Source organism: Pseudonaja textilis, chromosome 10 (genome assembly GCF_049901715.1).
Source record: "Pseudonaja textilis isolate UNSWEBS1 chromosome 10, rPseTex1.2, whole genome shotgun sequence".
In the NCBI taxonomy this organism is placed as follows: Eukaryota; Metazoa; Chordata; class Lepidosauria; order Squamata; family Elapidae; genus Pseudonaja; species Pseudonaja textilis.
Window position 1 is genome coordinate 22,356,784 of NC_141999.1, and position 20,858 is coordinate 22,377,641.

Sequence of the window (20,858 nt, forward strand, 5' to 3'; positions counted from 1 at the left end):
TTCTGACGACCTACAATCCTTTTTATGAGACGACAGAGGGTTTGGCTTCTTTAGTGAGGTCCGAGTTTCCCTCTTTTGGAAGCTCAGAAAAGGAGACCATTCAGTGACCCCTTGAACCTTGCAAACTGATGTAACAGAAGGAGGCGTGGGGGAGAAATGTTTTTCTGAGCTGGAAATGCCAGGTGGAGTAATTCCCCTCAGCATGAAGTGAGGGACAAAATGGGGGATGTTTTGAAACCACCTTCTGTGATGTTACACGTCAGATCCTTCTAGTTTTGGGGAACGAGCATTGGGATTTATTTTGATTTTCTCTCTCTCTCTCTCTCTCTCTCTCTCATACTTCTGTGTTCCCCTTCCTTACTTCTTGATAGCATGCAAAAAGAAGGTAAATGAAAGCGGTTAGAACAGGGTTTCTCAACATTGGCTACTTTAAGACGGTGGACTTCAACTCCCAGAATTCCCCCAGCCAGCTTAGCTGGCTGGGGAAATTCTGGGAATTGAAGTCCACTCCTCTTAAAATTATTGAGGTGGAGAAACTCTGTTTTATTTGATCAAATCAAGCGGTAGTTTCGCTGCTGCTATTCATTCGATGCTTTTTCTTCAAGCCTTACCAGCATCTTTCAGAATCAATTAATCCTTGAGACGATAGTCCTTTTTACGGTCAATATTCTTCCTCATCAAGGAAGACTTACATTCTTCTATGCTAGAATATCTGCCATGATCTTTTTCCAGATCTGTAAAGAATTAGGTTTGAATAATATTGTTTTTTTTTCCCTAAGCGAATCCCCAGCTACTGAATTCATTTAACATTGATATTAAGCTCAGCTTAACATCACCAACCACCGAGCAATGAAATGATAACCAAGATTTCACTTCAGAATTTATTTACTCATTTATTTATATCCTATTTATATATGTATACCCAACGCAGTTTCCTCTTCCCATTTTCCCCACAACAATAACCCTGTGAGGTGGGTTGGGGTGAGAGACAGGGACTGGCTCAAAGCCACCCAACTGGCATTCATGCTTAAGGTGGGACTAGAACTCACCATCTCCTGGTGATTGACTCAAAACTACCCAACTGGCTTTCATATCCAAGGCGGGACGAGAACTCACTGTCTCCTGGTGACTGGCTGAAAGTCACCCACCTAGCTTTCATAGATATCTAGGGCGAGACTAGAACTCACCATCTCCTGATGACTAGCTTAAAGTCACCCAGTTGGAGTTCAATCAGAACTTGGACTCATAATCACCTGCTTTCTAGCCTGGTTTCTTAAACCAAACTGTCTAATTTGATTCAGAGAGTTGTAGGACAAAGGGGAGGAAAAACATGCAAAATTCACCTTTAAAGGCCAGCCTTGGCCAAAACAAAAACAAAACAACAACCCAGAACTCTGCAACTACACCGAGATGTAATTCTTGTAAATCTGAAGCAACAGAGGTTTTGTAATTATTATTTCCAAAGCTGTTGCACATCTAGAACCCTTCCACTCTGAGGGGAAGGTCCTTCTTTCAACAATCCGGTTTTTTTTTAATACAGGTAGTCCTTGACTCACGAGCCCAAACTGGGCCCCAAATTCCTGTTGCTAAGCGAGACTGTTGCAAAGTGAATTTTGTTCCCATTTCACGACCTCCTTTGCCACGTTTGCGAAGTGAATCATTGCGGTTGTTAAGTTAGTAACAGGTAATTGTTCAGCGAATCTGGATTTGGCTTCTCAGAAGGTCGCAAAAGATAATCACATGATGCGGGATACTGTCATAAATACGAATCAGTGGCCAAGGGTTTAAATTTGGATCACGGGACCACAGGGATGCTGCAATGGTCATAACTGTGAAAAGTAGTCGTAAGCAGGGGTAGGCTGCTGAGAGGTTTCACAGGGCTTGTTTCTGGCTTCTAGAGAGCCTCTGGATCCCGGGAAGGACATTTTCGCCCTCCCAGAGGCTCGAGGAAAGCCTCCGGAGCCCAGGGACGGTGAAAATGCCCCCCTCCCATGTGGTGCAGGAGGCCGACTAGGCCACGCCCACCATGGCCACACCCACCGTGGCCACGCCCACCCAGCAACCGAGCAGAGAACCCATTGCTAAAACTTTTGAAGCCCATCCCTGATCGTAAGTGCTGTTGTAACTTTACAACGGTCGCAGAATGAACCAGTGTAAGTCAAGGACTACCTGTATGTGGTGGGCAATGGTAAGGAGAAGACTTCACGTATCTTTCCCGGTTTCGCGGGGCAGGGCGGACCCTGTGCCCCTCACATCAGGACGGAATAATCCATGCCACGAACGGTGCTGAAGTCCTCCCCTTGGCTAAATTCCTCACTTTCCAAACGTTGCCTGGTTCGGCGTCCCCTACAGAAGATTCTAGAAAATTCCCTTCGGAACCCCACCCCTCCCAAAGCGTAGACCAAGGGGTTGAGGCAGCAGTGGGTGAGGGCTAAACACTTGGAGATCACCAGCCCCAAATCCAAGACCTTCTCCCATCCACAGTGCCTCTTCAAATGACCCAGACGCTGAAAGATGTCCACCAGTATCAAGCAATGAAACGGGGCCCAACAGATAATGAAAGTTATCCAGATGACCACCAGGAGATGAAGAGGCAAATGTATATGCAGAAGACCATTCCGGTGTAGCTTGGTGAGAATGCAAACATAGCAGTAGATCATTGTTAGGACGGGCCCCCAAAAACCCAGAACGAAGAAGGACAGCTGTAGCCCCAGTTTCCAGGAGTTGGCATCCTGGACCTCCAAGTCCAGCTGACAGACGAGAGTCATGGCTTCCGAGACATAGGTGACCGCCTGGAAATGGAAATCTACTGCGGAGAACGCGATGCCGATACCCCAGAAAAAGGCCGACGTTAGGTAGACGTGAGGAAGCTTCGAGAAGAAGGTTGGAGCTGCGCCCTTGACCACCACGAAGTAGCGTTCGATGCTGAGGTAGGTCAGGAGAAGGATGCTGGTGCAGACGTTCATGGTGGAGAGACCGCCGGTCAGCTTGCAGAGGAATTCTCCAAAGGTCCAGCCATGGACGAACTGGGCAGCTTGTAAAGGGAAGGTTAAAACCAGGAGAAGATCGGCCACAGCCAACTGGAAGAGATAGTGGTCAGCAAAGTGCCAGGACCGGTAGCTTCGGCCCAAGATAGCCAGCACAGAGCTGTTGCCCACCAAGCCAAACACAAACACCAAGGAGAAGACCAGGGGGCCGAAATAGTGAGCGAAGGCCCTCACGTCGGTGGGAAGGCACGGCTCTGCGTTGGGGTTGAACGGGGGCACTGTGCCAAGCTGGGTGGGAGGGAAGGAGAAAGAGGAGTGGGCTGGGAGAAATGCTCAGAACATCCCAGATATATACAACAGCCTTACTTACACGCGGGCTGCTCACTAGTGCCTCCTTAGGAATGGTGTGTTGTGGCTGGTGCTGTTTTTTTCTGCTGGCTGGATTTTCTTTTTTCTTTCTTTCTTTCATTTTCTCTCTCTCTCTCTCTCTTCCTTCCATCCTTCTTTTCTCCCTCCCTCCTTCCGTCCCTCTCTTTCCTTCCTTCCTCCCCTTCCTTCCTTCGTTCCTCTTCTTTTTCTTTCTTTCCTTCCTTCTTTTCTTTCTTTCTTACTCTTTCTCTCCTTTTTCTTTATTTTCCTTCCTCCCTTCTTTTTCTTGCTTTCTTCTTTCTTTCTTCTTTTCTTCCTTCCTTCCTTTCTTTCTCCTCCTCCTCCTCCTCCTCCTCCTCCTCCTCCTCCTCCTCCTCTCCTCCTCCTTCTCTCCCTGGAAATGCAACCTTTCTGAGCCCTTCCTTCCCAGTCTCAAGCGATGTACTGTGTAAACCCCATGGAATCCAAAGCACACACACACACACACACACACTTTAAGGATTGTGCCCTGCTTGTTATCTGCAGGAAGCAAAATGGGTGAGCATTGCTTGTGCAGTCAAACAGGTAGGTCATTTGCACACACAAAGAGGATTGGGCCAAGATATTTTGCTGACCAAAGCAGTGGATAAGACGGCTTCCTCACTGCTTTGTACCCACAGCACTCTTGGTCCGGCAGGTTGGGATACACCTGTCTTGCACTTGAAGCAACATAGTAGTTGGTTCAAGAGTGCAGGAGAACCTGTTGGAGATGGTGGATCGTACAACCAACCCTCCAGGCCCTGCAAAACTTCCCACACCCAAAGGTCCAATGGGCCAATCCAGATGGGTTGATCTTGCAAGTCTACTTTTCAAAAGGTGGAAGACAAGTCTCCGCTATTCCACTGGCTACTCAACGACTAGGCTAGCTGGGGAATTCTGGGAGTTGAAGTCCACCCAGCTTAAAGTGACCAAGGTTGAGAAACGCTAGACCAGAGGCAGATAGAAAACTAACCTACCTCATAGTAGTATTCCTCATCCTCATAATTGGTGGATTGATTTAATTCCATGGTTGCATCCAAATGTTATCCTTGATTATCCTTCTTTGAGGCTGTTCCCCAGGGTGGACTCAAGAATGTGAGGAAGTCACCAGATCTTCTGGTGGAGAAAGGAAACTCTCACGTTATGAAAGGTTTCCTGATGAGGAAGTTACAGAAGGCTGGTTGCTTGTTTTCTTCTCAGCCGCTTTGGTCAAGGAGCAGTTGGTGAACTGTGGCCCCCAAACCCATTTCAGAAATTCTCAATGTTCCCCAAGATCGGAAGTGGGCAATTATGGCCCCTTTACCAGCTGTGGACTTCAACTCTCATAATTCACAGCCCCTTTATGTCCTGTGAACTTCAATTCCCAGAATTCGCAGCTCTTTTATGATCTGTGGACTTCAACTCCCAGAATTCTTGGCCCGCTGATGACCTGTGAATTTCAACTCCCAGAGTTCACAGCCGCTTTACAACTTATGGACTTCAACTCCCAAAATTCTTGGCCCACTGATGATCTGTGAACTTCAACTCCCAGAATTCACAGCTCCTTTATGACATATGGACTTCAACTCCCAGAATTCCTGAGCCGGAAATCCACAAATCACAAAAGGAGGCACAGTTGCCCAGCCCTGATCATGCTGTGATATCTATTCCATGGCAAATATTGGCTGCACATCAGTGGTGCAATTTGGGGGGTTTTCCCCTCTCCTTGTGCTAAAAGGGCTGTTTGCAGAAGGGTCAAAAAAAAGCAAAAATGGCTGCGGTGATAGTGTGATCCAACCTCCCACCCAACAAACACAATGTTTTAGGTGCATTGTGTTCGACTTTTGGAGATGCCCTGAATGGCAACAATATGCAAGTGGTTTGTTGTTGTTTTCTGAGATAGTCTTTTCTACTTTTTAGCTAGATTACTTTGCTTAATTTCTCTGAGATTCATCAAGGACTGCTAAGATGTTGCCTTTTGCTGCAATTAAGGTAAAATCCTCTTGGGAGGAGGAGGAGGAGGAGGAAGGCAAAAGGGAAGGAGAAGGGAAGGAGAGAAGGACAAAGTGGAGAAGGAGGAGGGAGTAGGAGAAAGAGAAGGAGAAAAGGGAAGGGGTAGAAAGAGGAGGAGGAGGAGGAGGAGGAGGAGGGGAGGAGGAGGAGGAGGAGGAGGAGGAGGAGGAGACTAGCAAAAGTAATATAATAAAATAAAGAATGCAAAGATTCCAGATACTGAAAAACAATGAAAACACCAGACCAGAACATTTAGTTAAAAACACTCTCACTGCTGCATTTATATATTTTTAATATTAGAATATTGAATACATTCAAAAAAGCCAAGCTCCTTTTTCTCTCCAATGGTGGACCTCCAGAAGAACCAACCGAAAACGAAGAGATGACTTTTTCCTCTCGTTTGTCCTTATCTATCCGACTCAAAAGACTTTCTCAGCACGATTCTCGTTTGATCAGATTTACACAGACCACATAATCTTCGGCTACACACATTTCAGAAGTGCAGAGTCGAGGTTTACGATCAGGCAACAAGGACACAAGCCAATGCAAAATAACAGCAGATACAATGAAGACTTCAAGAACTCAAGAGGTTTTTGGCACGAGCCCTGAAATCTTTTGGTTTTCGACCTTCAAAGTTTTCGGCCCCGATCTTCCACATCAGAAAGCTCTTCTAGAGCAGAGGAAGAAACTGAAAACATGAACAAGTAACCTCAAAACCATATTTGGCAACCCGTTTCTTGACTCTGAGGTGGAAGCGATTTGGTTCAAAAATGATTACCAGGTCTCACCTACCCTGTTTCCCCAAAAATACGGCCTACCCTGAAAGTAAGTCCTAGCTTGATTTTTACACATGCTCCCAATATAAGCCCTACCCTCAAAATAAGCCCTAATTAAAATTCCATCCACTCCAGAGTGCACAGGTAAAAATTAAGCTAGGGTGGAGATGGAGGGGTAGAGCTGCCCTACTACTTATCTTTGGACAGTTGTAGCCAGGCCTCACACATCCTATCACCTGCCTTGCCAGCCCATTTCTTCTGCAGCCGGCAAGGCTGGCAAAGCTTTCCTGAAGGCCTCTGCAGCTGATAAGAAGGCTCCGGATCGATCCACAGTTCTGTTGTTGGCTGCAGAGGCCTTCAGGAAAGCTTTGCCAGCCGCAGAAGAAGCAGCTCCTGAAGGCCTCTGACAGCAAAAAGCAGACCAGGGACGATGCGCACAAGTGAGATTAGTCAGTGGATGACATCGCCCAAAAATAGGACCTGGTGGTTTTTTGTTTTTTTTTGTGGCAAAAAAATATAAGACAGGGTCTTATTTTGGGGAAAACATGATATCTGAAGAACATTTTGTTCAGAACTGTGAAAGTTTGAATGAAACCTGATCCATAGAGGGAATTTTGACGCTCGATCTTAATGCTATATACACAGATAGTCCTCAACTTAACAGAATAACAGAGAGTTGGAAGGGACCTTGGAGGTCTTCTAGTCCAACCCTCTGCTCAAGAAGGAAACATGATACAATTTCAAACAAATGGCTGTCCAGCCTCTTCTTTAAAAGCTCCAGCGTATGGCCACTGTTGAGATCAGAATTTCCATTGTGCAAGGTGATACTTATGTGAATCGTGCCTGATTTTTCCATCTTTTTTGCTCTGGTTGTTAAGCGAATCATTAAGTGGATCGTGTTGTTGTTAAGCAAATCCAGCTTCCCCCACATTGGATTTGCATGTTGGAAACCAACTGGGAAGGTCACAAACGGTGATCATATGACATGCCAGTTGCCAAGAGCCCGAATTTTAATCACACGACTGTCGGGATGGTGCAACAGTCTTTAACTACGAGGACCAGTCATAAGTCCCCTTTTTTTTTTTCCAGCGCTGTTGTAACTTCGAATGGGTCCCCCCCAAAAAATACTTGTTAAGTCGAGGACTAGCGTGTACCAATGGAGTGCCAGTTTCCCTCTGCTGGCAGAGGAGCCAAGAGGAGAATTCTGGGATAGCAATGGCGCTCTTATGGCCACAGAATATTCTAGAAGATGGTGTTGGAGCAGTCTGTGCTTTCGGACCAACTGGAATCTCTCGATTGACCAGACGCCCTGAAATGCATGTTCCAGAAGTTCTGATTGATGCAACCAAATCGCCTCAGCACCATCAGGAGCTTGTTCCTAAACTTGAGCCCGACGAAGGCATAGAGCAACGGGTTGAGGCAACAATGAAAGAAACCCAAACTGGTGGTGACGACGTCGGCGATGTCCAGATTATCCTCCCACTGGCAATCCTTCTCCAGGAGCTGCAGCTGGAGCAATGTGCTGATGAACTGCACCAGGTGGTAGGGCGACCAGCACAGGAAGAAGGCTACCACCACGGCCAAGATCACCTTGAGGGCCCTGTGTCTTCGGAAGCCCTTGGAGTGCAGGAGGGTGAGGATGATGTGGAAGTAGCAGTAGATCATGGCCACCAGAGGGAGCAAGAAAGCCACCACTTGGTTGATGATGATGAGGGCGATTTTCCACATCTTGGTACTGTGATAAGGGAAGGCGAGACCACAGGAAGTGCCATTGAGGCGACTGTCAAACTCAGCCGTCAGGTACACGAAGTCGGGCACTGTCATCAGGAAACAGACAAACCAAACCAACAAGGTGGTGTAGATGATGAAACGCTTCTTCCTGTTGTACATCCGGATGACGTAGACGATGGAGAGGTACCGCTCGAAACTGATGCATATGAGGAAGAGGGCGCTGGCGTAGAAGTTGATCTTGAGCATGCTGCCGACGACCTTGCAGAGAAAGTCCTTGAAGACCCAACCATGAATGGCCTGGATAGCCCAGAAGGGGAGCGTGACTACCAGGAGAATGTCCGCGATGGCCAGGTTGAAGACGAAGACGTCGGTCCCGAGTAAGGGGGCTCGGTCCAGGAGCAAGACGGCGATGACCATCAGGTTGCCTCCGAGACCCATGAGAAAAATTAGGGAGTAGAACGGAGGCAGAAACTGCTTGGAAAACTCCTGGTAGGGGATCAGATCGCATGGCTGGGACAAGCAACAGTCGAAGGGATAGCTCTCATTGTAGTAGTCCTCTCCACTGGAGAACATGTTGTGATCTTCAGCCTGAAAGAAGGATGAAACATGGCAGAGGATCATTTTATTTCATTGTTTAATGTTACGGTATATTTTAACTACTTTTGGTTGCTATCTGGGGCTCAGAACACCTGTGACTGGGATACATGCAGTCTGTGACTTACAGCGACGATGGAGCCTAAAATTTGGAAGGATTCAAAAGATGATTACAGGGGGCGTGGTGGCTCAGCGGCTAAGACGCTGAGCTTGTCGATCAGAAAGGTCAGCAGCTCGGCGGTTCGAATCCCTAGCGCCGTGTAATAGAGTGAGCTCCCATTACTTGTCCCAGCTTCTGCCCACCTAGCAGTTCGAAAGCATGTAAAAAATGCAAGTAGGAAAATAGGGACCACCTTTGGTGGGAAGGTAACAGCGTTCCATGCGCCTTCGGAGGTGTTTAGTCATGCCAGTCACATGACCACAGAGACGTCTTCGGACAGTGCTGGCTCTTCGGCTTTATAACGGAGATGAGTACCACCCCCTAGAGCCAGAAACGACTAGCACATATGTGCAAAGGGAACCTTTACCTTTAAAAGGTGACAGGGTTGAATTTCAACTAGAGTAGTGAATCTCAAACTTGGCCTGTTTAAAATGTGAAGACTTCAAGTCCCAGAATTCCCCCAGCCAGCATCGGTGGACTTCAGCTCCTTTCATATTATAGAGTTATACTATTAGTATAAATATGTCCATTAATGGTTTGATGTAATTTGAACCTTTTTCAAACATAGCCCCTTTAAGATATGTGCTCAACTCCTACAATTCCTCAGTTAGCAAACATGGACTTCAACTCCCACAATTCCCTAGCAAGCATTTGTGGAGTTTAACTCCATTAGTATAATGGATTTATGATCTTAGTATAACTACATCCATTAATATAATAGATTAGTATAAATATTCTTAATTTGTTAGCATAAGAATCTTAATCTACCCCTGTGTTTCTCAAATTTGGGCCCTTAAGATGTGTGGACTCCCAGAATTCCCCAGCCAAAAGACTAAGATGTGTGGACTTCAATTCCCAGAATTCCCCAGCCAGCATGGCTGGCTGGGGAATTCTGGGACTTGTAGTCCAAACATCTTAAATGTTGCCAAGTTTGAGAAACGCCATCACTGAAGACTACCACCTCATGGTGCAAACCAGGATTGTGTGCTTTGAACACCAGTTTGGGGAGAAAGTGCCCACATCTCTTCCCCTTTGCTGCCCTCTCCACACAACCAAACCGCAGACAAAAACTTTGTTAGGGTGTCCATGCGACAAATACTTCGTTGATGTGCAAATTTATTCCCCCAATATGGCATGCTGTCAAGAGAAATTTCCAACTGAGGTTTGGAGAGCATCGGTGATGAAACTCTCAAATCTTTGAAGAAAGCCACAATGCTTTTGCTAGAAAAAAAGCCGCAAAAAGCAACTCGAAAGGCACCTGCCAGCCATGCATGGAGAGAGAAACACAATTCCCCTGAGCCTCGTCTCAATTGCGCAGATAGTTTCTATTCCTGAAAGGAGCATTTGACTTTTAATTTCTCAATTTCTTAGCAGAAGATACTTGGGGTTTTTTTTTTTTTTGCTGAAGGACAGGAGCTTTAGCATCAGGGTACATCGTGACGTGAGGTAATTTGATTCCCCTCACATTTAGAAAAGGAGAAATTTAAGGTTTGTTGGCCTTTCCAATTTTTGCAAGGAAATTGCAGGGTGACACGCAAACTGTATGCATCTTCAAGTAACCGTGTAGACAAAAATCTTTGCTTTGTGAAACAGATTTTAGGTTGGAAGCAGTACTCCTCAACCTGAGCAACTTTAAGATGTGTGGACTTTCTTTCTTTCTTTCTTTCTTTCTTTCTTTCTTTCTTTCTTTCTTTCTTTCTTTCTTTCTTTCTTTGGTTTGTCAATTACGTACAAGATAATAGGTATAAGTAAAAACATAGTTACAACTACATGGATACATGTAAGAAAAATTAAAAAAATAAAAGAAACAATAGGACAAGGATGGTAGGCACGTTGGTACGCTTATGCACGCCCAGAATTCTCCAGCCAACGTGAACGGGCTGGTGTGAAGACTCTTCTCTGAGACCACACTTCACTTCTAGGAATTATATGGATACTAGCTGGATACCCGTGCTTTGCGACAAAACTTTGTGATCGGGCTACACAGGGGAAATTTGGTTCACCATCCGGTGGCTCAGTGGTGGTCAGTGATTGAAACACATAAGGGAATATCGCTCTTGCTGCCTTGAGCCTGGAAGCAGTTCCATCGGCGGAAGGCATAGACATTTTGGTGAGGTACCAACATTTACTACTGTTAGGAGCCCCAGGCCGCTCCTGAGTGAAGGAGTGGAATGTCTGCTGGTTTGAACTGAGGTAACGGAATGTGAGGCAACTGGCAGTTGGAAGAGATTTCTTTTCAGAACAAAACAATTTTTACGAATGAAACAACTAATTTGATAAAACTAACCCCAACTTCATATATTTCTAGACTAAGAATGGGTGGGTTTCCTAACACAGAATAATCTCTCTTCATCACATAATCGATCTGTCAATATATGCTGCTATTCAGAAGGTAAATAGATTCACGAGTTTCTGGCTGGGAAAATGTAGAAGTTTGATTTCCAAAATTTCCAACAGCCAGATTTATTTTAGAGATTGAATTAATTAGGTCTTCTCCAGGAATGCTCACTCATGGGAAAATTACTGGCTCTACATGCATAGCATCTGAGGTGCAAACCCCATTGGGATTAGGAATAAATTAATTTAGTTTTGAGCCTCTAACTGGCAGTTGGAACAGAGTTCTTTTCAGGGGGGGAGGGGAAGTAGAACTCCTTAGCATCAGAGCGTGTTAATAATAATAATATAGGAAATACTAATGCTCTGATGGTCATTTCAGAAAATCCTTTCTTAGCAAGCACCTAGAAGCCAAGAGGAACATATGTGCCTAATTTCAAGTTTGTAGGCTTTACGGTTCTGGAGATATTGTGATGATGCATGAGTGGTACTTGGCTTTTATAAATATAGATAGGAGTTTTTTGGATAGCCTCTTATCCAAGTAAAGCCACACAGCTGCTTAGCTTTCTCTACGCGAATGTCCAAGGTTTTGCTGGATGTTCTCCAGTGCTCTGGTGATGAAAGAGCTGGCGTATTGCATCTGGTTTGTGTGGGATCATGCAAATATCTCACATGAAGCTGTCTCTCACATGTCTGAAGTTCTTTTTTGCATGTGTCTATATATAGACAAGGAGGGGACTTTTGGTCATATGGTGATGGCTGCCATCTTGACTTTTCGATTCAATACAGCTGGAAGAATTAAAATGAAATATTTTCTGGAATTCACATGTATCCATGGCTCCTCAGTGGCCTGCTACACCCCTGTTCTTATTCTGCCCCTGTGTGGACATCTCTGGGAGGAAGAGGAGGAGGAAAAGGAGAAGGAGGAGAAAAGAGAAGAGAAAGGAGGGAGGACAGTAGAGGAGGAGGAGGAGGAGGAAAGGGAAGGAGAAGGGGAAGGAGGGAGGTAGAGGAAAAAAAAGGAGGAGGAGGAGGAGGAGAAAAAAGGAGAAGAGGAAGGAGGGAGGGCAGTAGAGGAGGAGGAGGAAGAGGAGGAGGAGACGACAGTGGTCACCATTTCGAAGTTCATTTCTAAACATCACTACTACTTCTGGAAAAGGTTGACAGGTTTGTTTTTTAGTTTTTAAGTTATCACTTTACACCAAACCTGTGAAACAGGGGTTTTTTTGTGTTATGAAGACTGGAGATGAGACTGGAGATTGGAAGACGCTTTTCTGAGAAGTTGAAGATGGTGCTAGAGATTTCTTGCGCTATCAGGTCGTTGTCTAGCTACGAGGGAAAATTCCTGGATTCCCAGACATTTACATGTTATGCACAGAATTTCTGCCTTTCTCGTTCGGCTACGATGCTCTTCTCTTACATTCCACACTGGTGCTCATTTTATTTGGACAATTTGAAATGCATTTTTGAGCGTCATCCATGTCTGGAAATCATAAATGCATCTGTTGGCAAAACCCTCGCAATAACTAAAACTCCAGAAGAGTACCTATGTGAATCCACACTCCCTTTTAAGGAGATAAAGATATTTTGTTTATCTTGCTCTTTTTATTTAATCTTCCTTTTTTAAAAAAAGATATCTTCCCCTCCCCCGTCCCTCCACTTTTCTTCCAATGGAATTCCCTTTTGAAATAGTCTTTTAATATTATTTTTATTACAGTGAGGTATCAGGAGAGCCATGGGTTAAGGCAGTTTGAATGCCATTGGATTTTACAAACAGAACAAAACAATTTTTACGAACGAAACAACTAATTTGATAAAACTAACCCCAACTTCATATATTTCTAGACTAAGAATGGGTGGGTTTCCTAACACAGAATAATCTCTCTTCATCACATAATCGATCTGTCAATATATGCTGCTATTCAGAAGGTAAATAGATTCACGAGTTTCTGGCTGGGAAAATGAAGAGGTTTGATTTCCAAAATCCAATCCAACAGCCAGATTTATTTTAGAGATTGAATTAATTAGGTCTTCTCCAGGAATGCTCACTCATGGGAAAATTACTGGCTCTACATGCATAGCATCTGAGGTGCAAAACCCCATTGGGATTAGGGATAAATTAATTTAGTTTTGAGTCTCTAACTCTATTTTCAAGGCAAGATTGAACTGAAATCTAGCATTCTGTAGGCATAATTCTCTATATTTTTAATTGCACACCATAGTTCTCTATATTTTTAATTTCACACAGTTGCTCTATGCGTGGGGTGCCAGGTTTTTAAGTCTGATAATAAAATATTTTGTATTAAAATTTACCAGAATTTTAAACATGGAAGACAGCTACCTGCAAAATACCTCTGTTTATTTGAAAATATACGAACATGCATTCTGTTAGGGAAGAGTGTGGCCACTCGGTAAAACTGCCTTCCTTTCCAAGAACAGTGCCTTTAGAGAAATATGCACCAAAATTGCTTGCAAATTTTAGTGTACTGTTTTTTTGTTTTCAAATAGCTTTAACTACAATTAATCTAGAACTTGCTGGTATGAATCAGAAAATGCTGACAGCTCCAATCCTTCCCACATCACACTCTCTACTTCCCCCTACAGGTAAAATAAAGGATGCAAAATATATGCAAGAAGTCCTTTACTTACATTTAGTTCATTTAGTGACTGTTTGAAATGATAAAGGCACTGAAAAAAGCGACTTATGACCATTTTTCACACTTACGACAATTGCAGCGCATGATCCAAATTCAGGCAGTTGCCAATTGACTTGTATTTATGACGGTTGCAGTGTCTCAGGGTTATTGTGATCAACCTTCGGACAAGCAAAGTCAATGGGGAAGCCAGATTCACTTTTACAACTATGTTGTAACAATTGCTGTGATTCACTTAACAACAGTGGCAAGAAAGTTTATAAACTGAGACAAAATTTCACTTAACATCTATCTCGCTTAGCGACATAAACCTTGGGCTCAATTGTGATCGTAAGTCAAGGACTACCTGTATGTATTTTAAACTAAGGACATTTTGGACACAGCTGTGTTCATCCACAGCATCCAAAAATCAAAAGCAGTCAGGTAGAAATCTTAACTGTTCGGTTAAAAAAAAAAGGATAAAAGCATCAACTTTTACAAACTGCAGCTCAATGCATAGCGTGGTTAGAAACAACAACAAAAAATATGTTTATTTATATTACTTTAGTGTGGTTAGAAACAACAAAATGTTTATTACACTGTTACGCTGCCAAAAAACCACCAAAATTTAACCAAAGTCAGATAGTATCTTTCTTGCTGACTAGAGAGTAGAGTAGAAATAAAACAATAATAGAATGGAATGGAATGGAATGGAATGGAATGGAATGGAATGGAATAGAATAGAATAGAATAGAATAAGAATGAAACAATGATAGAGTAGAGTAGAATAGAGTAGAGTAGAGTAGAGTAGAGTAGGGTAGGGTAGAGTAGAGTAGAGTAGAATAGAATCTACTATAGAATGGAGTGGAGTGGAGTGGAGTGGAGAGGAAAGGAGCGGAGCGGAGCAGAGCAGAGCAGAGCAGAACAGAGCAGAACAGAACAGAACAGAACAGAACAGAACAGAACAGAATAGAATAGAATAGAATAGAATAGAATAGAATAGAAATAAAACAAGAATAGAATGGAATAGAACAGAATAAGAATGAAACAAGAATAGAATAGAATAGAATAGAATAGAATAGAATAGAATAGAATAGAATAGAATAGAATAAGAATGAAACAATAATAGAGTAGAATAGAGTAGAGTAGAGTAGAGTAGAGTAGAGTAGAGTAGGGTAGGGTAGGGTAGGGTAGAGTAGAGTAGAATAGAATCTACTATAGAATGGAGTGGAGTGGAGTGGAGAGGAAAGGAGCGGAGCAGAGCAGAGTAGAGTAGAGTACAATAGAATAGAATAGAATAGAATAGAATAGAATAGAATAGAATAGAATAGAATAGAATAGAAATAAAACAAGAATAGAATGGAATAGAACAGAATAAGAATGAAACAAGAATAGAATAGAATAGAATAGAATAGAATAGAATAGAATAGAATAGAATAGAATAGAATAGAATAGAATAGAGAATGGAATGGAGTAGAGTAGAGGAGTAGAGTATATAGAATAGGAATTAAGCAAGAATACAATAGAGTAATTTTATTGTCACTTCAATGTACACTAATTGGCATACATTAAAATGAAATTTCATTGCACGCAGCTCTCAAAGACTAACACATTTACATCAACTTCTGTGAGAGGAGCTGGTTTTATTAGTGCTAACAAGCAACTCCTCAAAGTTGTTTGTGTTTTAGTAAAATGTATTTGTCAACAGAAAAAGTCTGCCGTGTTGCAACCTTCCTGGGGAATTGCAGAGGGCCCATCATTTTCAAAGCAGCTCTAATCTCCAAGCAAAACCAAGTCACCTTAACATTTCAAGAAAGAAGATAGGTCAGAGAGAGGGATCTTGTTATCTGGACTTTTCTACGGGAAGAAGGCTTTATGGATATAAAGATAAACTCTGCCATTTCTCCCTGAAACCCAATCATAGATAATTATGGCTTCAAAAAAACCCAAAATCCCAAATCTGCCTGCTTATATATACTCAGATTTTTTTTTAAAAAAAGGAAGAATTTTTATGCCTGCGAATTATTATCTTGGCAGCTTTTGATGGATCCGATTTTGATTCTCTTTTGAAAAAAAGAAAAAGAGAGACAAAGATAAAAATTCCAGAGGAGCAATGGAAGAAGATTAGATTTAATCTCTTTGTGCGGGATTTCTCAATCTCAGCAGTTTTAAGATGTGTAAATGACTTCAACTCCCAGAATTCCCCAGCCGGCTTGTTTGGGCAACCCTGTTGCAATCTAAAACATGGGATTAGCCAGCAGTCTGATAATATTTTGTTCTACTATCCTCTTTCCTTATCTATGGGTGCGTTGGGATGATGCAATTTTGCACTCTCTCTGCCCCATAAATCTTGCAAGTATTCACATTGCTTGTTTTTTTCCCAACTTTGGCTGCTTTTAAGATATGCGGACTTCAACGCCCAGAATTCCCCAGCCAGCCTGCCATTTTATCCCTCACCCCACCCCAGAGTCACTCAAAAGAAAAAAGAAAAAAAAAAGAATGGGCAGCCTACAGATTTAATAAATAAAGTACAAATATCTGGGGCTGAGCTCCATTTTGCTTAGTGTGTTCAAAGTGAGCCTTGATGATCATTTAGAGAATACAATCCTGATCAAGATTGCTCTTCTCAATCTAAAATTCTCTATGATCGTAAATGCTATAGCTGTTGGGTTTGGTTTTTTTTCAATCATTAAAACAGTTTTAGCTATTTATTCGTTCTTTTAGCTTTGGTTGTATGTTGCCCAGAGTCACTGGTTTTGTGAAATGGGTGCCTGTAGTATATACATTGGACAAATAAATAAATAAATGCAGCATTCCCTTCTGCATTTTCTCGCAGGAAGTCTCTGATTTTGGCAAAATGTATATCCTGAGTTCTTCTGGTTTTTATCCCCCCTCCCGGGAGCGGGCATTGGAATTTCATTTTAATGTCCCCATTGTGTATGCAAGCACTCCCTTTTTTAGGGCCCTGTAATTCCTTAATTCAGGCTAGAGCTGGGGTGACTGGATTATGGAGCTGAGCGTTTACTGGCCAGATGTCCTTCCTGACACCTATGTGGAGTTTGCAGCAGATATTTTCTCTTTGCGCCCTAGGAGAGAGACAAACGTGTGCTGCTACCTAGGATGGAAGTCTTGGCCTTCCGAGCGACAGGCAAGTGCCTTCACCACTGTGTGGTGAAAAATGACAATAAAGTTTACCTCATCTTATCTTATTACTGGGAGCGATGACAATAGAGTTTCTGGCTTGTTATGCTTCAAAGGGTGGGAAAGTTAAACAAAAAAAGGAAGAAAATGCTAAGTAAGCTTATTGAACAGGCTAAAAGCTTTACCCCAGAGATCTTCAAAGAAAAGGAAAAAAATATAGTATCAGTCTCCAACATAATTCCTACGCTGCAGAATTCTTATTATACATATTTCATTACTCGAATATTTTCTTTTGCATTATCCCTTCCATTAGTATTGTATTCTGTGCTTAGGATGCTCCCGAATAACAGAGTCGGAAGGTACCTTTGGAGGTCTTCTAGTCTAACCCCCTGCTCAGGCAGGATAACCTATAGGCACATACCATTTCAGACAAGCGACTTCCAATCTTTTCTTGAAGACCTCCAGTGATGGAGCAGCCACAATATCTGGTGGCAAGTCGTTCCAATAATTAATTATTCTCACTGTCAGGAAATGTTTCCTTAGTTTTAAGTTTAAGCAACTTAGTTTTAAGTTGCTTCTCACCTTGATCCGGTTTCCATCCGTTGCTCCTTTCATAAATACATAACAATAATAGTCCAATTGTGACCTGCCACTACAATTTGGAGATAATGAGTCTTAAAAATCTAAGACTAATCTACACTGGATTTATCTCTAAAGGTACAGGAAACATTTCACACAAATCTGTGACTACTTTTCTCAATATGCTTTCATTGGTTGATTAAGCAAATTTATACACTCATAAAGTAAAACTAAATGTATAGTTGGTTATAAATGAACAGATTATAGTTTGTTTAAATTACAACTAAATTTAGTTCGTCCTTCTTCCTTAGAACTAGTTACACCTACTTTTATTGGATGATACAACAACTCAAAAGAAAATAATTTTAGGCAAAGTATTTGTCATTCCCTTAACAGAACAGAATTCTTTAGAATATTTAAAATATTTAGAATATTCAGGCAATTGTTATATATTTTTTTGCAACTGAAGGGATTCAGATTTTTTTTCAATCAACTGTAGATCCCTAAGCCCCATTCCCCGTCGCAGCTCACAATACTGGATCTCCCTCGAATCCCCCAACATCTATATACAGTCATTTCTTTTACAAGCACATTTTAAAATTGCTTCTCACAACCCAAAATTTTCCAAATATTGACCACAGTATCTTAACTCACCATGAATGAAGAAGATGCTCTGAAACCAGTCAAAAGAGAGAAGAAGATCTGAACAGGAAGTCAAACAGGTGGACTGATTTTATCTCAGCAGAAGAAATTTCCGACTGGCAGGTTTGGGGTAGCACGACATGGTTTGAATATTAAAGATTTTAAGACACATCACTCAGGCCAATGGTATTAGTGGCCCCACAAAATTGGGGGTGAGGCCCAATTCCTCTACGATGACCCTGATGAACCTCAGCCTTGTAAATTCCTGCATTTGTCAGGAGTTCCAAATAGGAAGCAGAAGAAAACTCTCAAAGCAGGTGGAACATACTTTTACTCATGGTACATCCTTCCTGAAACCCACTTCTGGCCCGCGTTATGTTATTTTCCAATATCTATCTGAGATGACTCCTCCATTGAAGATACAAGGACAATAATGTCCTGGTTTTTCCCACCCACCCCCTTCCTCCGTGCCAAATTTCTTGGGTCTGACCACCAGATTCGAGCAGAAACACCATTTAAAGTGGCCAACACCAGGAAGGAAATTAGTTATGTCTTCTTCTTCTCTAATTCTTCATTCATCCACAAGGTTCTCCTTTGGAGTGGCCCCTCAGCCTTTTTCACCACCAACTTTGGGGAAACTCCAGCCAAAGGCCACTTTGTTCCTGGCTAGAGATTCAGGCGAGTCATCCTTGTGTCAAATAGTCAAACAGTCCCCAGCCAGCTTTGGACTGTCCAACTCTCCAAGAAGACGTAGAATAAGGAGACGGGAAAGAACCACTCGCCCACATGACCTGTCCTTCAGCAGCTGTGAGAACCTAAGAATTTTCTTTCAAGAAACCCCACCATTTACCATCAACAGGCCTCAGGCAGAATCCATGAGGTAAAAACAAGAGAGAAACTTCAAATTCTCACTTTGCATAGTTGGTTTTCAGAATGTCATAGTGGAACTGCTCCTATCACTTAAGGCCGGGGTGTGAAACTATGGCACCTTTGTGACTTGTTGACTACAGTTCAGCTATGCTGGCTCAGGAATTCTGGAAGGAGGAGGAGGAGGAGGAGGAGGAGGAGGAGGAGGAGGAGGAGGAGGAGGAGGAGGAGGAGGAGGAGGAGGAGAAGGAGAAGGAGAAGGAGAAGAAGAAGAAGAAGAAGAAGAAGAAGAAGAAGAAGAAGAAGAAGAAGAAGAAGAAGAAGAAGAAGAAGAAGAAGAAGAAGAAGAAGAAGAAGAAGAAGAAGAAGAAGAAGAAGAAGAAGTAGTTTATTGTCATTGTACAAGTACAACGAAACTGTGGATGCACCCCAGCAACTGTTCACAATACAATAAAACCAGGGCACTTAAAAATGAAGATAAGAAAAGTAGAGTACCCACATCTCCATTTGCAATTAGAGAGTACAATAGCTACGAATATACACAAAATATACATCCAACACTGACTATGATGCTTTGCCGAGGATAATACACAAGAGATGGATTGTACTGTAATATGTTATTATACATCTGAATGAGGTATTGAGATTTCACATCTTTGGTCACGGGTTGTAATGTTACCATAGTTGCATATCCCTGCCTTAAGACGAATGTTCATGCAACATGAGGGGGTTATGAGCTTTTTTTAAAAAAAATGGTGTGTCAGATGTCACCTACATTCAGCCACAACCACAACATTGGAGTAGTGTAGTTTATATGGGGCTGCCTTTGAAGACCAATAAGATACGAGTGTGAGTCCAAAGTGCAGAAGAACAGATTGACAGAGTTGGAAGGGACTTTGTAGGTCATCTAGTCCAACCCCCCGCCCTGCCCAAGCAGGAGACCCTACACCATTTTTGACACATGGCAGTCCAGTCTGTTCTTGAAAGCCTCCAGGGATGAAGCTCCCACAACTTCTGTTCCATGGGTTGATTGTTCTCACTGTCAGAAAGTTTCTCCTTATTTCCAGGTTAAATCTCTCCTTGTTCAGTTTCCCTCCATTATTCCTTTTCTGGCCTTCAGGTGCCTTGGAAAATAGCTTGACTCTGACTGTGGCAGCCCCTCAAATATTGGAAGGCTGCTCTCCTGTCTCCCCTGGTCCTTCTTTTCACTAGACTAGCCAGGCCCAGTTCCTGCAACCGTTCTTCATATGTTTGAGCCTCCAGTTCCCTAATCATCCTGGTTGCTCTTCTCTGACCTCTTTCTAGAGTTTCAACATCTTTTTTATATCATGGTGACCAATTGGATGCAAGGCATTATAAAATGGCCCACATGTTGGCGAATAGATGACACCACAGCAATATGACACCAGTGTGTTGGCCCTCTTGTTTTAGTTGTCAATAAATCTCTGGGTACATTACAATTTACCTTCATCTTCTCTGAATAGAGTAAATTTGGAGATAGAACAGAACAGAATTAGAAATAATAGAAATAGAAATAGAAATAGGAATAGAACAGAACAGAACAGAACAGAACAGAATAGAATAGAAGGGACCTTGGAGGTCTTCTAGTCCAACCCCTTATTCAACCAGGAGGCTCTCTACCATTTCAGACAAATGGTTGTCTAATCCCTTGTTAAAACCTCCAGTGATGGAGCATTCATATGGCCTCTGTGCTGCAGTGGTTAGAGTGCAGTATTGCAAGCTATTTCTGCAGCCAGCTGCCTACAATTTGGCAGTTCAAATCCCACCAGGCTCAAGGTTGACACAGCCTTCCATCCTTTCGAGGTGGGTAAAACGAGGACCAAATTGTTGGGGGCAAGAGGCTGACTCTGTAAACCGCTTAGAGAGGGCTGGAAAGCACTATAAAGCAGCATATAAGTCTAAGTGCTAGTGCTATTCAAAACTTCTGTAGGCAAGTCGTTTCACTGATTCGTTGTCTTAATTATCAGGAAATTTCTTCTTATATCTAAGTTGCTTCTCTCCTTGATTTTAGTTT

The 20,858-nt window shown here is 42.7% G+C and overlaps 2 protein-coding genes across 2 annotated transcripts; both read right to left on the bottom strand.

Annotated features, from left to right (window-relative positions):
- Nucleotides 1–912: 912 nt before the first annotated feature.
- LOC113445965 (C-X-C chemokine receptor type 3-2-like) lies at nucleotides 913–4,491 on the bottom strand. The gene is made up of 2 exons (XM_087940154.1): nucleotides 4,352–4,491; nucleotides 913–3,275 (listed from the first exon to the last, which is right to left on the bottom strand). Exons 1-2 carry the CDS (start codon nucleotides 4,400–4,402, stop codon nucleotides 2,250–2,252), a joined length of 1,077 nt encoding a protein of 358 aa, XP_087796280.1. The 5' UTR covers nucleotides 4,403–4,491; the 3' UTR covers nucleotides 913–2,249.
- Nucleotides 4,492–5,641: 1,150 nt separating this feature from the next.
- Nucleotides 5,642–19,626, bottom strand: CXCR3 (C-X-C motif chemokine receptor 3). Its single transcript, XM_026715493.2, has 2 exons — nucleotides 17,969–19,626; nucleotides 5,642–8,461 (listed from the first exon to the last, which is right to left on the bottom strand). Exons 1-2 carry the CDS (start codon nucleotides 17,969–17,971, stop codon nucleotides 7,385–7,387), a joined length of 1,080 nt encoding a protein of 359 aa, XP_026571278.1. The 5' UTR covers nucleotides 17,972–19,626; the 3' UTR covers nucleotides 5,642–7,384.
- Between the last annotated feature and the right edge of the window lie 1,232 nt (nucleotides 19,627–20,858).